Genomic DNA, 17,114 nt, shown 5'->3' on the forward strand with positions numbered 1-17,114 from the left:
GAACGCCACTACCAACGCCACCTAGGTGGCGTTGGTAGTGCTTCTTGATGCCAGCGTCCCTTCGAATGCTGGCATCGAGGCGTCGTAGTGGTGAGACCACCGAAGCGTTCACTGTCGGTGCGCGTTAGTGTCATAATGCAGTACTTCTCTTTTCTGCTCGTAGGCGGCGGCACCGCCCCGAGCAAGAGCGCGGGTACACGGAGGAGTGTTAGATATATAAGGCGCGTCTGTGTAGCTTTCTGCAAATGCGTTTGTGGCGCAATGGGTTAAACGCTCGGCGATCTATCGTCGCGGACCGAGAGGTCGTGGGTTCGATTCCCAAATTTTGCATGTTTGTGGAACTTTTTCTTCTGGTTTCTTTCTTTGTATTATGTTCTATGACGTATTTCCGTGACGGAAATACGTCAGTGAAGTCTTGGTGGACCCCGGCATAAAACACTTTCGTGTTAAAATCGCGCCGTTTGGGCCCGTGATGATCGTAATGCCATCTCTGTGCCGCGGGCGTAACCACAAATGCAGCCACGGTCGGTGCGTAGGCCTAGCCGCGACAGGGGCCGCCACACACCGCACTCATTACCGCACGCACCTACTGCCGTCCGCCGAAAGACTCCACCGATGTCTCCAGAGGAAAACTGCCACCCACCATAGAGCTTCTCACTATATTGCCACGTGTCTAGCGCGGCGATGACCACGACATAAGACAAATCGGCACTCATGAAAAACATAGCAAGAAGAAGAAGCAGTAACTAGCGCGCGGTATTTTAAAATCGTCCGTTCTTGTTACTGCCTCTGCCGACAAGTGCGGTTCGTTTGTCCCTCGAGCTTTCACCGTCGTGACACTGGTGGTGGTGCTGGGTACCTGATGCTCGGGACGCCTGCTCGGACCCGTACACGCAGTCCCGAGAATCAACCTCTCGACATTACTCCAGTGCACCGATTCAGCCACCGCCTGTTAGGCCTGAGCCCAGAATTCACCAGCGTTCCAGCTCCGACCAGCATGGACACTCCTACATCGGCGAATCTTCCTCCTTCACAGATGACGACAAGCCCTTCCCAGGTGACTCTTCAGCATCCTCTCGTTCCGGATATCTTTCGCGGCGATGCGTTTGAAGACGTTGAGGGCTGGCTTGATCAGTATGAGAGGGTTGCCAAAGTCAACGAATGGAGCGCAGAACAAAAAATTAGGCGCGCCTATTTCGCACTAGAAGACAGTGCGCGCACGTGGTTCCATAAGCGGGAAGCGTGCTTCTAAACGTAGAACCACTTTCGACGCCAACTCCTGGATACGTTCTCCTGTTCCGACCGGCGGGATTACGCGCAACGGCTAATCGAAGCGTGCTTCCAGAAACCCAACGAAAGCGTCGCTATGTATGCTGAGGATATGTCCCGTCTATTCCGCCGAGCTGACCCCGATATGCCCGAGACTAAGAAAGTGCGCCATCTCATGCGCGGAATTAAGGAACAGTTGTTTGCAGGCCTGGTAAGAAACCCACCAACCACGGTAGACGAATTCCTCAAGGAGGCCACAATAATCGAGCGAGCACTTCAACAACGATGCCGCCACATTGACCGCCTGTCCAATACCACACCGATGAGCACCGCCGCTCAGGATGCCACCACTAGCGAAAGCTGATTCGCAGCATACTGCGTGAGGAACTACAAACCCTGGTTGCTCCTTCTACCGAGCCAGCAGTTGCTTCGGTTGCCGAAGTCGTCCGCCAGGAGCTGCGGCAAGCCTTTTCATCGCCCGCACCATGCCCCGAATCACGCCCGTTGAGCTATGCCGATGCCGTTCGTCGTCCTCCCCCTCCACCGCCGACCACGCCGTTCCATCCGCGACCTGTTACCACTCCATCGTGGCAGCGGGAGCCTGAGAGACGACCACCAGCTCGCCGAACTGACTTGTGGCGCACTGCCGACCGTCAGCCACTCTGCTTCTACTGTGGGGAACCGGGCCACATTGCCCGTTACTGCCCTCATCGAGACGTCTCGTTTGGAGGCTTTCCCCGTTCAGCTTTCCCGCGCTTTGAATACCGCCGTGCCCTGGACGATGGTTACTCGCCGACCACCCAAGCCGCTTCGCCACGTCGTCGCTGGCAGTCTCCGTCACCTCAACGTTCCGCTTCCCCCAACCGTCCTAGTTTCGCTGACGTCGTCAGAGGCCGTTCCCCCAGTCCTCACCGGGGAAACTAACGGCCGCGACCTCCGGGGGGAAGGTTACCAACTGTGGAGACGCCGAAAAGACCCCCCAACCGCCGCAACAAGACGACATGCCGACGACGAGTAATGCCGACGAATGTGTTCGCGCCGACCTCAGCCTTTTTGTTCACAGACATCCCGTAACAGCCCTTGTGGACACCGGTGCTGATTTCTCGATTATGCGTCAAGAGCTGGTTGACCGCCTTAAAAAGGTGAAAACACCATGGACAGGGCCACACATAAGAAGTGCCGGGGGTCAGATAATGACGCCAACGGGTGAATGTACCGCCAGGCTCCGCATCGGTTATTCCAGCTTTGTTACCACGTTCGTTATTCTCCCCGAGTGCAGCAAAGAACTCATCTTGGGGATGGATTGTCTGCGGGATTATGGAGCTATTATAAACATCCCGGAGCGTTTGGTCACATTTTCAGCGGACGCAGATGTAGACTGCAATTATGATAGACAGCACGGGCGTTTGCGACTAGCCGAGGACGTGAAGATGCCGCCGCGAACCTGCTGCCTTGTGTCTACCGAGCGGCCTTACGACGGTGATGTGATAGAGGAACAAATCAACGTATTATTGCTCGCACAAGGCGTTTCGATTGCACGGGGCATTCTGGCTTTAAATCGTGGGCACGCAGCAATTCTCCTTACGAACTTTAGCAACGAACGCCGCCACGCCCCGAAAGGCACTGCAGTTGCGTTCTGTGATGACATAGTACAAGTAAAGGACTGCTTCGCTGTGCACGACCAAGGAACTGAGTGACAAGACCATTCCGGCCCCGACAACATTGTCCGTCGACGTTTGCTCGGCCCTGTTGCCCGCTGAGAGGCAGCGCTTACTGGAACTAATACAGCAGTTTGAGGATTGCTTTTCGTGTACGTCCAAGGTCAAGCAAACATCACTGACCAAACATCGATAATTACGGACGATGCCACTAGACCGATTCGACAGAACCCCTACCGTGTGGCCCCGAAGGAACGCGAAGAAATACAAAAGCAAGTGAAGAAAATGCTCGAGGATGATGTGATACAGCCTTCGAAGAGTCCTTGGGCGTCTCCTGTGGTGTTGGTCAAGAAAGAAGACGGCAGCTTACGTTTCTATATTGACTACCGCAAGTTAAATCAGGTAACAAAGAAAGACGTCTATCCGTTACCACGCATCGACGATTCACTCGACAGGTTGCGCCACGCACGCTATTTTTTCCTCCATGGACCTACGCAGCGGGTATTGGCAAATAGAAGTCGATGAGCGCGATCGGGAGAAAACTGCCTTCGTGACGCCCGACGGTCTCTACGAATTCGGTTTGTGTACAGCGCCAGCCACTTTTCAGCGTCTAATGGACACCGTACTTTCAGGTCTAAAGTGGCAAACGTGCTTGGTATACCTCGACGATGTGATCGTTTTTTCGGCTACATTTGAAGAGCATCTAACCCGGCTACAGGCTGTTCTCCAAGCCGTACGCTCTGCAGGCCTCACGTTAAAGCCTGAAAAATGTCATTTTGGCTTTAACGAACTCCAATTCCTGGGCCACGTCGTCAGTAGCGAGGGTGTCCGGCCTGACCCAGACAAAATAGACGCGGTTACAAAATTCCCCACACCATCTAACAGGAAGGCAGTGAGACGCCTCTTGGACTTGTGCGCCTATTATCGCCGGTTTATTGCGGACTTTTCACGTATTACCTCACCGTTGACGCGACTAACACGAGAAGATGTTCCCTTTGTTTGGGGCGAACGCGAGCAAATGGCATTCAACGAATTACGTCAGCGTCTGCAAATGCCCCCAGTTCTGGCACACTTTGACCAGGACGCCCCGACAGCACTTCATACTGACGCGAGCAATGTAGGTCTGGGTGCCGTGTTGGTGCAATGGCAAGAGGGCTCCGAGAAAGCGATAGCCTACGCCAGCAGAACTCTTTCGCGCTCAGAAGAAAACTATTCAACTACGGAGAAAGAATGCCTCGCCGTTGTGTGGGCTGTTATTAAATTTCGCCCTTATTTATACGGTCGCTCATTCACCGTCGTCAGTGACCACCATTCTCTGTGTTGGCTGACTAAATTAAAAGACCCCTGCGGTCGATTGGCGCGCTCGAGCCTCAGGCTTCAGGAGTTCAACATGTCCGTCGTATACAGGTCAGGGAAAAAGCATATACCGACGCCGACTGCCTCTCTCGGTCACCTATACAGTCTTCTGTCACCGAGGATCCGGACACAGACGGTGCATTCTTGAGAGTCGTCGATACATTTACCATTTCCCAGCAGCAGCGTGACGACCCAGAACTGCTTCCGCTTATTGATTTCTTGGAAGGCCGGGGCAAAGACGTGCCTCGCCTGTTTGGACGCAGTCTGGCGTCATTTTGTTTGAAGGACAATGTTCTCTATAAGAAGAACTTTTATCCGACGGGCAGCACCTACTTACTGGTCGTACCTGCTTCGCTTCGCAATGAAGTTCTCACAGCGTGTCATGATGAGGTCACCTCAGGTCATCTGGGCCCCACACGAACATTTTCCCGACTGCGGCGGAAGTATTATTGGCCGAAGCTCCCAGCCGATGTTAAACATCATGTGCGCAATTGTCCTGACTGCCAAAGACGCAAAGCACCACCCGACAAGCCAGCTGGTCTCCTACATCCTGTAGAGGTACCGGGAACGCCCTTTGCCAAAATTGGCATGGATTTTCTTGGACCATTTCCAACTTCAACTACAGGGAACAGGTGGATTATTGTCGCCACTGACTACTTCACCCGTTATGCGGAGACAAAAGCTACCCAGCGCGGTACAGCAGCTGAAGCAGCTCGATTTTTCGTTGAAAACGTCGTGCTTATAGGCACGGTGCCCCAGCGGTTGTAATTACTGACAGAGACCCCGCGTTCACGGCCGAACTTTTAGAAGCAGTTCTCAAACTCAGCGGCACAGCCCACCGGAAAACGACTGCCTATCATCCCCAGACGAATGGACTAACGGAGCGTTTGAACAAGACACTCGCAGACATGCTTTGCATGTATGTCGACGTGGACCATAAGAACTGGGACGAGATTTTGCCTTATGTAACCTTCGCATATAACACCGCTCAACAGGAAACGACTCGCATGACACCATTCAGCTTGGTACACGGTCGCGAAGCCACGACAACTTTGGATGCAATGCTGCCCCATGAGTGCGACGATATCCATGCAGATGCTGAAGAATTTGGTCAACGTGCCGAAGAAGCCAGACAGCTTGCACGTGTACGCATCCACCACCAGCAAGACCAGGACGCGATGCGGTGCAATCGTCAGCACAAATTTGTCGCCTACACGCCCGGCGAGAGAGTGTGGGTTTGTATACCCATTCGGCGTAGGGGACTTTCTGAAAAACTACTAAGGCGATATTTTGGCTCATACATAGTTATCCGACGACTGAACGACGTGAATTACGAGGTCATGCCCCATGGTGAAGCTTGTTCGCGGCGCCGCCAGAAACCCCCCGAAGTGGTGCATGTGGTGAGCATGAAGCCGTACTTTTCCAAGTGACTCGCGTTTTAGTGTCTCGTACATGCATACAGTCAAGTTGCGCATCGGGCCGATGCTTCCCTTGGGAGGGAGGCAAATGCCACGTGTCTAGCGCGGCGATGACGACGACATAAGACACATCGGCACTCATGAAAAACATAGCTAGAAGAAGAAGAAGCAGTGACTAGCGCGCGGTATTTTAAAACCGTCCGTTCTTGTTACTGCCTCTGCCGACAAGTGCGGTTCGTTTGTCCCTCGAGCTTTCGCCGTCGTGACAATATTACCTAGAGGGAAAACTGGCGCTGCTGCGCTGTGGTATCCATGGGAATGCCGGTATATTGTAACTTCAGATTGGCATCGTTCTTGGAGAGCCCGAACGCTTTGAAGACGCGCCTGGCTCGCACCGTTCCATCGGTCACAATTATTCATTTCCTGCTAAAACAGCACTTAAAAAACTGCTTTAGCTTTATTTTTACACAAAAACATGCTTTGTTTAATTTTCAGGACTTACTATTGGATGCACAATTGTATGAAACGCAAAAAGTATCAGGTGACCGCTAAAGTTGGAGGGCAGACGACAAGATTCTCGCCCGCTTTGAAACAACTTGTCGTCTGTTCTTGCTTTTCTTCGCTTGATTCGACATTCTAGGTGAGTAAACTTCGAGATGTAATATGGGTGAATGAAAGCCTTTTATGTAGATTTTACTTTAAGAACGCATTATTTGTGTAGCCATATCCATGTTTTAGACGAAGCCTCGTTCAACACCAGCCAACACAAGCCTCGCAGACACATGTCCCGTCATTCACATGAGGGCACGGCGCCCTTTAAGAAACTCGCATAGACGGTTGCGCCAGTTTACCCTCTAGGTGTTATAGTGAGAAACTCTATGCCACCCATTCGACCCCGTGGGCGTCAGCCGAGGCACATTTACCTCAACGAAACTCACGCGCACACGAACTCACGTGCGACTCGGACGCTATGCAGTGTCCGCCCTTTGTGTTCGACTAACAAAGGCAATGAGCATTGTTATCAAAGTAAACGAAAGAAACTGCGAAAAGCGTTCACACCTGACGGCGTTCTTTAATAAGTAAAGCCTTCATGGTTTGTAACACACACACACATGTCACCTGTGACTTGGGTCCAGTGGTAGAAAGCGAAGACTAGAGCTTCATGAAGTAGAAAACATCTCAAAGAATGTATGATATCTACTTTGTAAGCATCAGCTAATCACAAAAATATAATATCAGCATCTTTGGCATGGCAGACAGAAAACTGGAAGCTATTATTGGCCTTACCTAGCACTGAGATTGTAAAGACAATGTAACAGTGCTTTTATAATGTGAATCATTCTCTGCCTACCTGTCATAATACGCGAGTCCTATTAATCATTTGCATAACACGACCTTTGTCAGAAACGTTTCAAGACTGAGCTCATAAAAAATCGTTAATACGACTTCGGAACTAATGACTATAGATTTTGTCAAAAGCTTCCCCTAGGAAACCTTCCCCAAGTCTTCCCAGTATTTATGGTGGAAAACGTCTTTGAATCATGTGCGACCGTTTCATGAAACCTCACGCAAGGAAGCGGATAAATATTCATACGAATGTTCCTCAGCGCGTTAGTAACACCACTATCGATCACTACCTTATCATTAGCACACAAAAGGAAAAACGTTTATTATAAATAAATAAAGACAAGTAACCCCTGCAGTGCTTCCGGCGCGGTTCCTAGATTAGGTTGATTGTTTCGTTTGTCAAGAGGAAGCTTCTGTTTCAACGGCAGTTTCCCACAGAGCGACAAAAAGAAATCACATGGTGACAGATCTGGTGAATATGAGAAATTAGGTAAAAAAATGTAGTTCAGCGAGGTATTCTTTGACAGACACAGTAATGTGGGGCCTTGTGTTGTCGTACAGCAAGAACCACGTTTCAGAGGGTGACAAATTATGACTGCACCGTCAAATTATTATGCGCAAATGTTTCTGCACGATTACGTAGAAGTTTTGGGGAAAAGTCAAATAGTCACATTCAAGCTCCTAGCACCAAACCAATCGATCAACATCTTTCTTTAGTGTTTTTTGTGTTTTTATGGTTGTCACTTTTTTTTAAAGAAACGTGAACCGTGACTTTACCGTGTGGCGCTTCGTCGCTTGATACTGCTAGCAGCAACTTTCACTTCTAGCGCTGATGCTGGCTCAATTGGGGGATCACTTTTGGCCCTTTCTAACTGTTCAGCAGCAATTGGTCTGTTTTTTTTTTTTCGTCTCTCAGTGTGTGAGCAGTTATTTTTTTCGTTCAGTTCATCTTCATCATCAGCCTATATTTATTTCCACAGCAGTACAAAGGATTCTCCCAGTGATCTCCAATTACCCCTGTCTTGCGTTGCTGATTCCAACTTGAACCTCGCAAATTTTTGTTCGTCTCTTAGTGTGTGAGCAGTTATTCTTTCGTTCAATTCATGTTCATCATCAGTCTATATTTATTTCCACAGCAGTACAAATGCTTCTCCCAGTGATCTCCACTTACCCCTGTCTTGCGTTGCTGATTCCAGCTTGAACCTCCCAAATTTCCTAATTTCATCACCCCAACTAATTTTCTGCCGTCCTCGACTGCGCTTCCCTCCCTTAGCCCCCACTGTGTAACCCTAATGGTCCACCGGTTATCTGCCCTACGCATTGCATGGCTTGCCCTTTTTAGCAGCGGAGCTGTTCTTGATCAAGCCTTCGCCATCTGTCCGGTGTCACAGGTCACGTGACCAGGAGAGGATGAGAGGCATGCTGGGGTAGGAGGCGACGAATGAGAGGGTGCGCTGGGCGCGAGGTGGAGAGGCGACGGGTAAAAGCGAAGATGTTTCTGTGCGGCGCGCCCTTTCGTATAACGAACGCGCATCGCAGCACTAAAGGGCAAGACACACGATGCGATTTTGCGTGCGATTCGTCGTACGACGCGCCGCATCGGCCGCCGCACTCAACAAGTTTTCAACATATTCTCCTGCAGGCGGCGGCGGACCGCCGCCGCCGCATGCGACCAACCTGCTGGATATAGTCGTACGACTGTGCGATCGGTCGGACGGCCGCGGCCAATGACAGCGCCGCCAGCGTGTACGTCATGGTGACGTGGTAAAGCCGGCGGGGCGGGGCGGGGCCGGCGAGCAAGCGCTCCGATCGTCCCGGTGATGTTTTTTTTTTTTTTTTTTTTTTTTTTTTTTTTTTTCCCTGGTCGAGGCGCTGGCCTCTTCGCCGCTGACGGCGTCACAAAAATCGGGTACACTTTGTTTCTGACACGAAATAACCTATAGAATGAAGTGAACTCAAAGTTGTGTATGTTATAAAACGTTGCGCTAAGTAGTAAATCTTTGACGTGGTATCGATTCGGAAGCCGTCAGCGCAGACGCCGCAACAGTCGTCTATGCGAAGCGGCTCGCCTGACTGGCATGTTTTCTCATCGCTACCAACGGCGTCGGGAAAACTAATTGTATTGCCACTTATGTGCGACATAAATGTTCAGACGTTGATTGTGTTGACGAATATGGGCGCTTTATAACGAGCTGTGGACGGATCGCAAGGGCTGTCGACCCCGGATCCGACGGCCAGCGAGCTAGGCCTATATACCGTCTCCCAGCGATCGCAAGCTCGCCTGGCTTGATCGTTCGCTTTCGTCCGCGCCGATAAAATCAAATGTATCGCAATTTAAGCGCGATATAACTGTGTGCACGTTGTGCTGACCGACGTAGGAGGTTTATTACGAGTACAGTGTACTAGAATACTCTTCTAGTACACTGTAATTACGAGCTACAAGCGGTCGTGTCGCAAGCGACACCGGTCTCGGATTCGACGGCCCAGCGAGCTAGGCCTGGCAGCTCCTAGCCATCGGCGGCTGTCGACGGAGCCCACACTGCGGACGCGGCTTTGCGGAAACACGTCTACGCTGCTCGCACAGACGCGTTTTTATTGTGATCGTTTGTGCGAAACTAGAGAACTGTGCAAATACGTTTGTTTTCACTTTGCGAAGTTCCGCAGTATTCCGAGCGTCCATGCAGGGCCGCCGGTTGTGGGCGGAGCTACGCATCGCACGTCGTTCGTACCATGTGTCCCGAATCGTCGTATGCGGCAAGTCGGACTCCGACGCGTCGTACGACGGATCGCACGCAAAATCGCACCGTGTGTCTCGCGCTTAACGAGGCAACGCGCAGAGCTGCTGCGGACGCCGTCCGCGTTTCCCCGCGATCGCGCCGAACACGTGCGGTGTCCCTGACTGCAGCCGACGCCTCTGGCGGTGGCTCAGCAGATTTCTACCAGAGAACTGGACACTCGTCGAGTAGCGTGGGAAGTCGCTGCCTCTTCTCGCCTCGCAATGTTTTGACCAGGCGGATTTGAAATAAACCATTCTCCATTTAGTACGATGTACACACAAAAAGCTAAAAGCGACGACACGGCGCACTATCAACATCGGTACGTTGCCGTTCTCGAAGGCTGTCCGTGACACTCGCCGGCACTTCCCTAAGTTAAATGTGACTACGTACATGAGTGTAGTTTTACGTTTCGTTATGCTGACTCATTATTTATCTTTCGAGGTGCACTGTTTGCCTCGTATTCCCAATACGCAGCAAGCGGAGGCCCCTTCAATACAGCGGCGTATACAACCACCTCGTTCAGCTGCCAACGGTGTCAATACTGGCATCGGAGTTTCTGCGAGAAAGCGATCTGTTTTCTAAATGAGCGATCATACGCGCAAAACCCTGATTTATGTCTACTTTACGGAATATATTAATTGTGTGCATGAAGAGAGTACGAAGAGTGATAAGTTGGCAGCACAACAACGCTCCCGTACTACGGTCTCGTGCTCATCTTTTCGAAGGTCGCTCATATCAGCGCGACTCAGAGTAATGCAACGGTGCTTATATGCATAAAATCTGCGTGTTTTGCTATGTTCTGGCATTACTTGATGTCACTGATGCGCGGCTAGCATTATATTTTAAGCTAACGACGAGCAGTCGATGTACCTGCATGATGTAAACAAATGCACCAATCGGTGCTTTCGGCTATCAGCGGCGTTCTTCCGGGATACAAATACAGTGAGTATGCGAAGCCCTTCCCAGTTTAGCGTGTGCTGCTAACATTGTCACCCGAAGGTCCGGCACAGGTCACGAATCAGCTGAGTGTCTTCTCTTCGCCGCATCGCCACTTTCGTTGTCCCCGCGGGCGAGACCAGCATGCCTTGCGCGCCTTCTCCACTGGTGTACCGCTCGTGACGTCACACTGTGACACTAAGAGGTTCGCTCGGGTGCTCGGTCAGGTTTCCGCTTTGCGATTTTGTGCTTAATATTATTTTCGAATTTGCGGAACAATTCTACTATCAGACGCGTGACATGGGGGTCTCGGGAACCTACTGACGCCTGGTGGCACGTCTCCTCCATCACGACTACCAACGTCGATGACCATGAGCAACCGTCGTGCATATGGAAGCTGCACTACGCTGCACACGCTAGCACAACGCTAAAGACGAAGCACGTAACTGACACACTAATACAACGCGCAAGACAAAGCACGTAACTGAATAGTCACCGAGTCAAATCAGCGCGTACAGCGCGTCGTAATTGCAGCCTCCGCGATCAACTTCAGAAACAGTTTCAGAGCTAATTGCGGAGGCCACGCTCCGCTGTGCTGAGTACGGTGAACGCCACCTAGGTGGCGTTGGTAGTGCTTCTTGATGCCAGCGTCCCTTCGAATGCTGGCATCGAGGCGTCGTAGTGCTGAGACCACCGAAGCGTTCACTGTCGGTGCGCGTTAGTGTCATAATGCAGTACTTCTCTTTTCTGCTCGTAGGCGGCGGCACCGCCCCGAGCAAGAGCGCGGGTACACGGAGGAGTGTTAGATATATAAGGCGCGTAAAAAATTGCCGGAGTTGCCATTTCAGTTGTTCTCGCGCTTTTTTGTTAACCTCCAAGTTTGTACCGCATATGTTAGCAACAGTAGAATGCAATAACTGTACATTTTTCTTTCCAACGATAGTGGTAAGCTCCCAGCCAAGATTTGGTAATTCAGTTTACGTTTCCCTAAACCATTGCGTAAGATATCCATGGTGACATGCATTCTTCTTCAAATTCAAATCTTCCGATATCGTTCGCACAGTAACGCGTCGGTTTTCATGCTGTGACTGCCTCACATGCAGCATACTTCCAGTGCTATAGGTATATGATGTTGACGGGTGGTGGAGTCTGATGGGAACGCCTTTAGCCAAATCTTTGCCCTCTCGAAACCGTTACTACTATCATAGGCCCTACTATTGAGAGAGAGAGAAATACGTACTAACTCATGGCTAACTACCTGCCCAGAATTTGCGTAAACTGTCTTACTCCCATAACTTCCAACTAAATGCGCCCACATGCCTGACAGTGGGTTGATAAACACAGTTCCGTCGCGTAGTGACTACGCGGAAACCCTTTCAAAGTTTTGTGTACGCTGAGAACCCTACAAAGCGACTGAATAACACCAATTACGTGAGTTTTATTACTGAAAGAAATAAAAAGTGAGTCCTGCAACATTTCTGGCAGAGGGTATACAATATGCTAGACACTAATTCAATAGGCCTGCTATTTACTTTTACCTATGTGACGTCACATTTGTCCCTGCCGCAAATTGTGCATCGTTTATTTTCGTGAAAGTAACTTTTATTCACGAATCCCTGCCGCGCTTACTATATTTTAATTGCAATTTAGCGCTATCTTTAATATCAATGACTTGATATGGTATAGCGCGTAGTAGTCTGCGAACACTCTCGTCCTGCAACATTTAGTGTCATTTGCTCACCTGTAGATTAACGAGTAGAATTTAAGAGTGAATTCGAGAGTATATGACATTGACATTGAACACACACACGAAGACGGAATCAAAACTACAGCTGAATTGTTATGTGGCTCCATTCAGAGATAGAATCGCTTCATGTTCAATTCCTACCACTGCTCCAGATTTCTAGAATAATCTTACAATTTTACTACACCCATTTGAACTAACTTTCTGAAATGTCTTAATGCTGATTACTTTTTCGGTCAACTACTGGCCGCTTTCTCCGCACCCAAGCTATTCTCTCTCTCTTTTCTTTTTTTTTTTGCTATTTTTTTTTGCCGGCCTGCCAAGTGCCTTTTAACGTTCTTGCATGCATTTCTTTAACGCTCTTGCATGCGAAATACAAAGAAAAGAAAACTTAGGCTCCAGTTTTCGTGAAATTAAACATATGTAACACAGAAATGTAAATACATACCATCGATGTTAATGTGTTTGCCATCACTTGTATAGCCGACCATGTGTAGCCTAGAACGAAACAAGGCATATGCTGTGCGGTTGTAACTGAGGTATGAAAAAAAAAACGAATTGCCGTGTCCGCTACACCGGCAAAGCAGGTTCATTACGTAACGTGCGATAACGCTTCATTAGCGGGACTTCCGTCAGATGTGTTTTAAATATGCGGCACAAAATATTGCAGACATATTATAGATGTACGCTTGTTGGCAGAAATAAATCGGGACAAGGCAGCCGGGCAAGCATAGAACTATCCGCAGTTTGCCTGACTTCAGGAGCACAGGAGTTAAGCGGGGGTTAAACACACCTGCAGCGCGCAGTACACTGCAAACTAATTTACACCCTTAAAAGTGAATACGGGTGTACATTATTTTACAGTGAGGCCAGGACCAGTAAGGAAAGGGGGTTGGCGCGCACCCCGCCGGGCTTCTCTCACCTCTGATCAGTTTCGGCGTCCGGATGGAAAGGCCCCGCGTGGTTCGTTCCGCCGAGGAGCAGGCTGCGTTTGAGCAACGGCGCCGCGAACTCGCTCGGGAAAGAGCTCGTCGTCGACGTGCCGATTCTAGCGCGGGGGCTTCCAAAGCCCAGGCGAAACGTCAGCGAAGAGCCGCGGACTCCGAGTGGCGGGAGCGCGATGTTGAGGCCAAACATGAGCGTCGTCTAGCCCTCCAGGAACCCGACAATGGTGGTGCACGCCTCGGCAACCCTAGCGCCAACTTCCCCGGTGTGACGGCCAGATTTGAACGCCAGTTTCTCAACCGAAACTTCGGAGCAAGATGCAGTGCGTGTGACTGGTTGTCGTTCGAGCACAACGTGGTACTCGTCAGAGCAATTCGTTCCGAGCAACACCGAAAAAACACACTACAAGCTTCGCTCACCCCCATTTGCCCTTGCATCTCTGGTCCTTGCCATCTACCACTTCCCTTACAAAGCTATTATGCTGGTTCGAAATCGAATCGCAACTTTGGCCAACTGGAAACACGAAGCGGACCAAATGATGCGCTCCGTATCTTGATTTGGCCACGCGAAAAGCAATGGACGAGAGACATAATATAGAGACTAAGCGCAACCGCAAGCCGATTCTTTCAAAGTGTGTCGCCCTTATGTCATTGATTGGCTTAATTAAAAAACATCACCGCCCCTTCCACTCCGGGAAGCCTGGTCGAACAGCGAAGCTGTGAACGGTGCTACTTGCGGGGGATGGGACGCTTCGGCATCCACGGGCGATGGCGTTCCTCGCGCGTTCCTCACGCTTTCTTTAGGGGCGAAGCTCCTGAGGGTGTGGGTCGTTCCCTCCTCTGTAGTAGTAGTTGTAGTAGTAGTAGTATGTAGCCACCTCTAGTTTATGAATTGCTCAATAGATGACCTTGTGTGTCCGTACGTGAAAGAGACGCCGCATGTAGTTTTATGAAGTGTTCACTAGAAGTCCGTAGCTCTGGTTGGCATGGAGACCGCTATGCATGTATGTATACGCATATATACATATATATGTATATGTATAGTATAACCGGAAGCCGACTTCCGCTTCCGCTTCCACTTCCGGTTTCTGTTCCGGAAGCCAGCTTCCGGCTTCCGGAGAACGCTTCCGGCGTTTTTCTCTGTCGTCCGTAGCTAGGTGCGCTGCGGTGCACAAGGGCGTTCGTTCCCGACGCGCGTTCTTTCTCTCGTTCCCGACGCGCGCTCTCTTTCTCGTCCGTAGCTAGGGGCCACCGTGCTAGGGGCGCTGCATTGCACAAGGGCGTTCGTTCCCGACGCGCGCTTCTTTATCTCTCGTCCCTAGCTGTGGTTTACCCGAATGATCCCCCGGTGCTTCGCCCACTCATCATCATTCACTTCGTGGATATGCTGTGATTTTTTTTCTACGACTTTCCTAGACAAGCGTCCTTGACCAAAGTTCCGCATTTACAAACAACGCTAACGAGAACTCCTCTCACACCCCACACCTCCGTTGACCTACTTTTTTCGTATACCGCCATTGGTTGGCGCGCCTCACGCTCTCCCCCTCCAGCGCGAGTTAAAGCCCCTTGATGTTAGAAAGTAGCGACACGCTTTGATCTACGCCGCCACACCCTCGCCGGCGCGGTCAACCTCCTCCTTTTCTCCCCCTCTTTCGCGGAGGCAGCGCATCCGCCACGCTGAATGGCTGCGGCGCGCGCGACTACCCGGTCAGGTGACCCTGACGTCACGAAAACTGCGCGGAACTTGCTTTCGCGCGCCTTTGGTTTCTCCCGCTCGCCATGAGCAGTCCAAGTAGTGGTCGCCCTGCCGCTCCGAACGTGTGTTTCCCAAGTTTTTCCATCCTTTCGTAGGAATCTGAGCTTCGTTTTCAGTAGTAAAAATGCCTTGCTGCTGCGCGTTTCACTGCAGCAGCAGGTCAGAGAAAGGGCAAGCCTTATTTTATATCCCCCGAGGTGAACGGAATGTCGTGCGTCGGAAGCAGTGGCTCCATAACATCTGGAGAAGGGATTTCGCCCCTTCTAAGCACGCTGTTCTTTGCGAGGCGAATGTTGCAGCTTTCCTCATATTTGCGGATGAAGTTGCATGAAGATTTTAATGCTCTTCGCATAGCCGGACTCTTCGTTCAGTTCAATACAGAGCACCGATAACTGTGCATATAGTTTTTTTCTTAAAGTGAGGCGGCTCAAATTTTTGTTGACTCTTCGACCCGTGACAAAGCTTTTTGTGTTTTCGCGCGTGCGTTAGTTTTCAAATGTATGTAATGTGTGAGTTAATGCCTGTAACTCATATTTTGTAGTTGTGTGCGTGTGTGTGTGCGTGTTTGTGTATGTGCGTGCGTGTGTGCGTGTATGTGTGTGTGCGCGCGCGTGCGTGTGTGTGTGTGCGTGTGATCCTTGCGCCTGATACTTGTGAAGCCAAGGAACTATTTTACTCTTATTGCGTGCTTATTGTATCTTTGCAAAGTTTCAATACTGCGAGCATTTCTTTTTCTTTACGTACTTTATGTTGCGAAGGCATGAACCGCAATATATATGTAGATAAGTGGTATTATGTATTATTCGCGCATGCTCATTAAGTACAAGCCACGCGCTTCTGATAATCTCCCTCAATTCTGATTAACTTGCCATCTTGAAGTCTGTAAGTTAATTATCAAGTGCCAGTCTTAGCAGTTTCCGTGTAAGCAATCAGCCTTTTGTTGTTGTTGTTTTTTTTTTTTTGAGAGAGAGACTTAGGTTACTCCCAGAGGTGATTGAATGTAATTTCTCGTCGTTTCATAGTGACGGAATACAGGCGCGTGTGTAAAGTTCTATGTTGGCTGTTTCGCAAACACAGCACGTATTTTGCACAGTGGCATTGGTACAAAGGCTTTTGGCCCACTCATTTTGGCGAATTCACTTTAAGTAAACTATCACATTTCTTCTTGGTTACCTTCTCTGAGCATTTTAAGAGCGAATATTGTGAACCAAATTCTAGTTTATACTTTACGCTGCTTATATTGTATGCACCCAATACACCTCCGCGTTACGGACTATCCAAGTGGCGACGTAGAGGTAAACAGCTCAGCCACTGCTTGGTACTCATTTTTTCGGAGCGCTTCCGCTTCTATTTATCGAAGCGTCCTCAAAAAAAAATGTCACGACGTTCTATCGGAAACGTACTTTCGTCATGACAGTTTCACAAGGGATAAATTCCCATACAACGCTTGAAAGGGCCGAATAAACAAGCGCGCGCATTGATTCTAATGCGGCTGCAGCGAGCCACTGGAGGGTTCAGGGCCGCGCCGGCCCGGTGAGGGGGAGAAATCCGAGGAGAATTGAGGAGGAAAGCGCGCGCGGGGGGGAGAGTGTCGCTACTTTCTAACATCAAGGGGCTTTAGCGCGAGTATCGGACCAACGCCACCTAGAGGAAATTCTTTCTAGACCGGGGGGCTTCGCGGCCACGTAATCATACGTCATCGGTTTGGGGCGGTCGTCGCCGGCGCGCGGCGGCTGCAGTAGAGAGGCTAATTGTGGTGACATATATGGACGCGCGTCCGCGTTGTCGTCAAACGCACTATAGGTCTGTGAAAACTGTGGCTGTTTGCTTGACTCTTTATTTCTCTTCGTGAATCGGCAACGGTGACTGACATCCGTGTTTATCTCGTGTTATGTGTGCCGAACAGGGT

At 50.2% G+C, this 17,114-nt stretch overlaps 1 protein-coding gene across 1 annotated transcript in view; it reads right to left on the bottom strand.

The window, feature by feature from the left end:
- The window catches only part of LOC119448316 (venom metalloproteinase 3-like), a 78,416-nt gene that overhangs the window by 25,088 nt on the left and 36,214 nt on the right, over positions 1-17,114 (bottom strand). Inside the window, exon 9 of the mRNA XM_049666142.1 lies at positions 12,954-13,003. Coding sequence (XP_049522099.1) covers positions 12,954-13,003 — 50 coding nt within the window. The remainder of the gene's footprint in view (positions 1-12,953; positions 13,004-17,114) is intronic.

The sequence above is a fragment of the Dermacentor silvarum genome, chromosome 4 (genome assembly GCF_013339745.2).
Source record: "Dermacentor silvarum isolate Dsil-2018 chromosome 4, BIME_Dsil_1.4, whole genome shotgun sequence".
NCBI lineage: Eukaryota > Metazoa > Arthropoda > Arachnida > Ixodida > Ixodidae > Dermacentor > Dermacentor silvarum.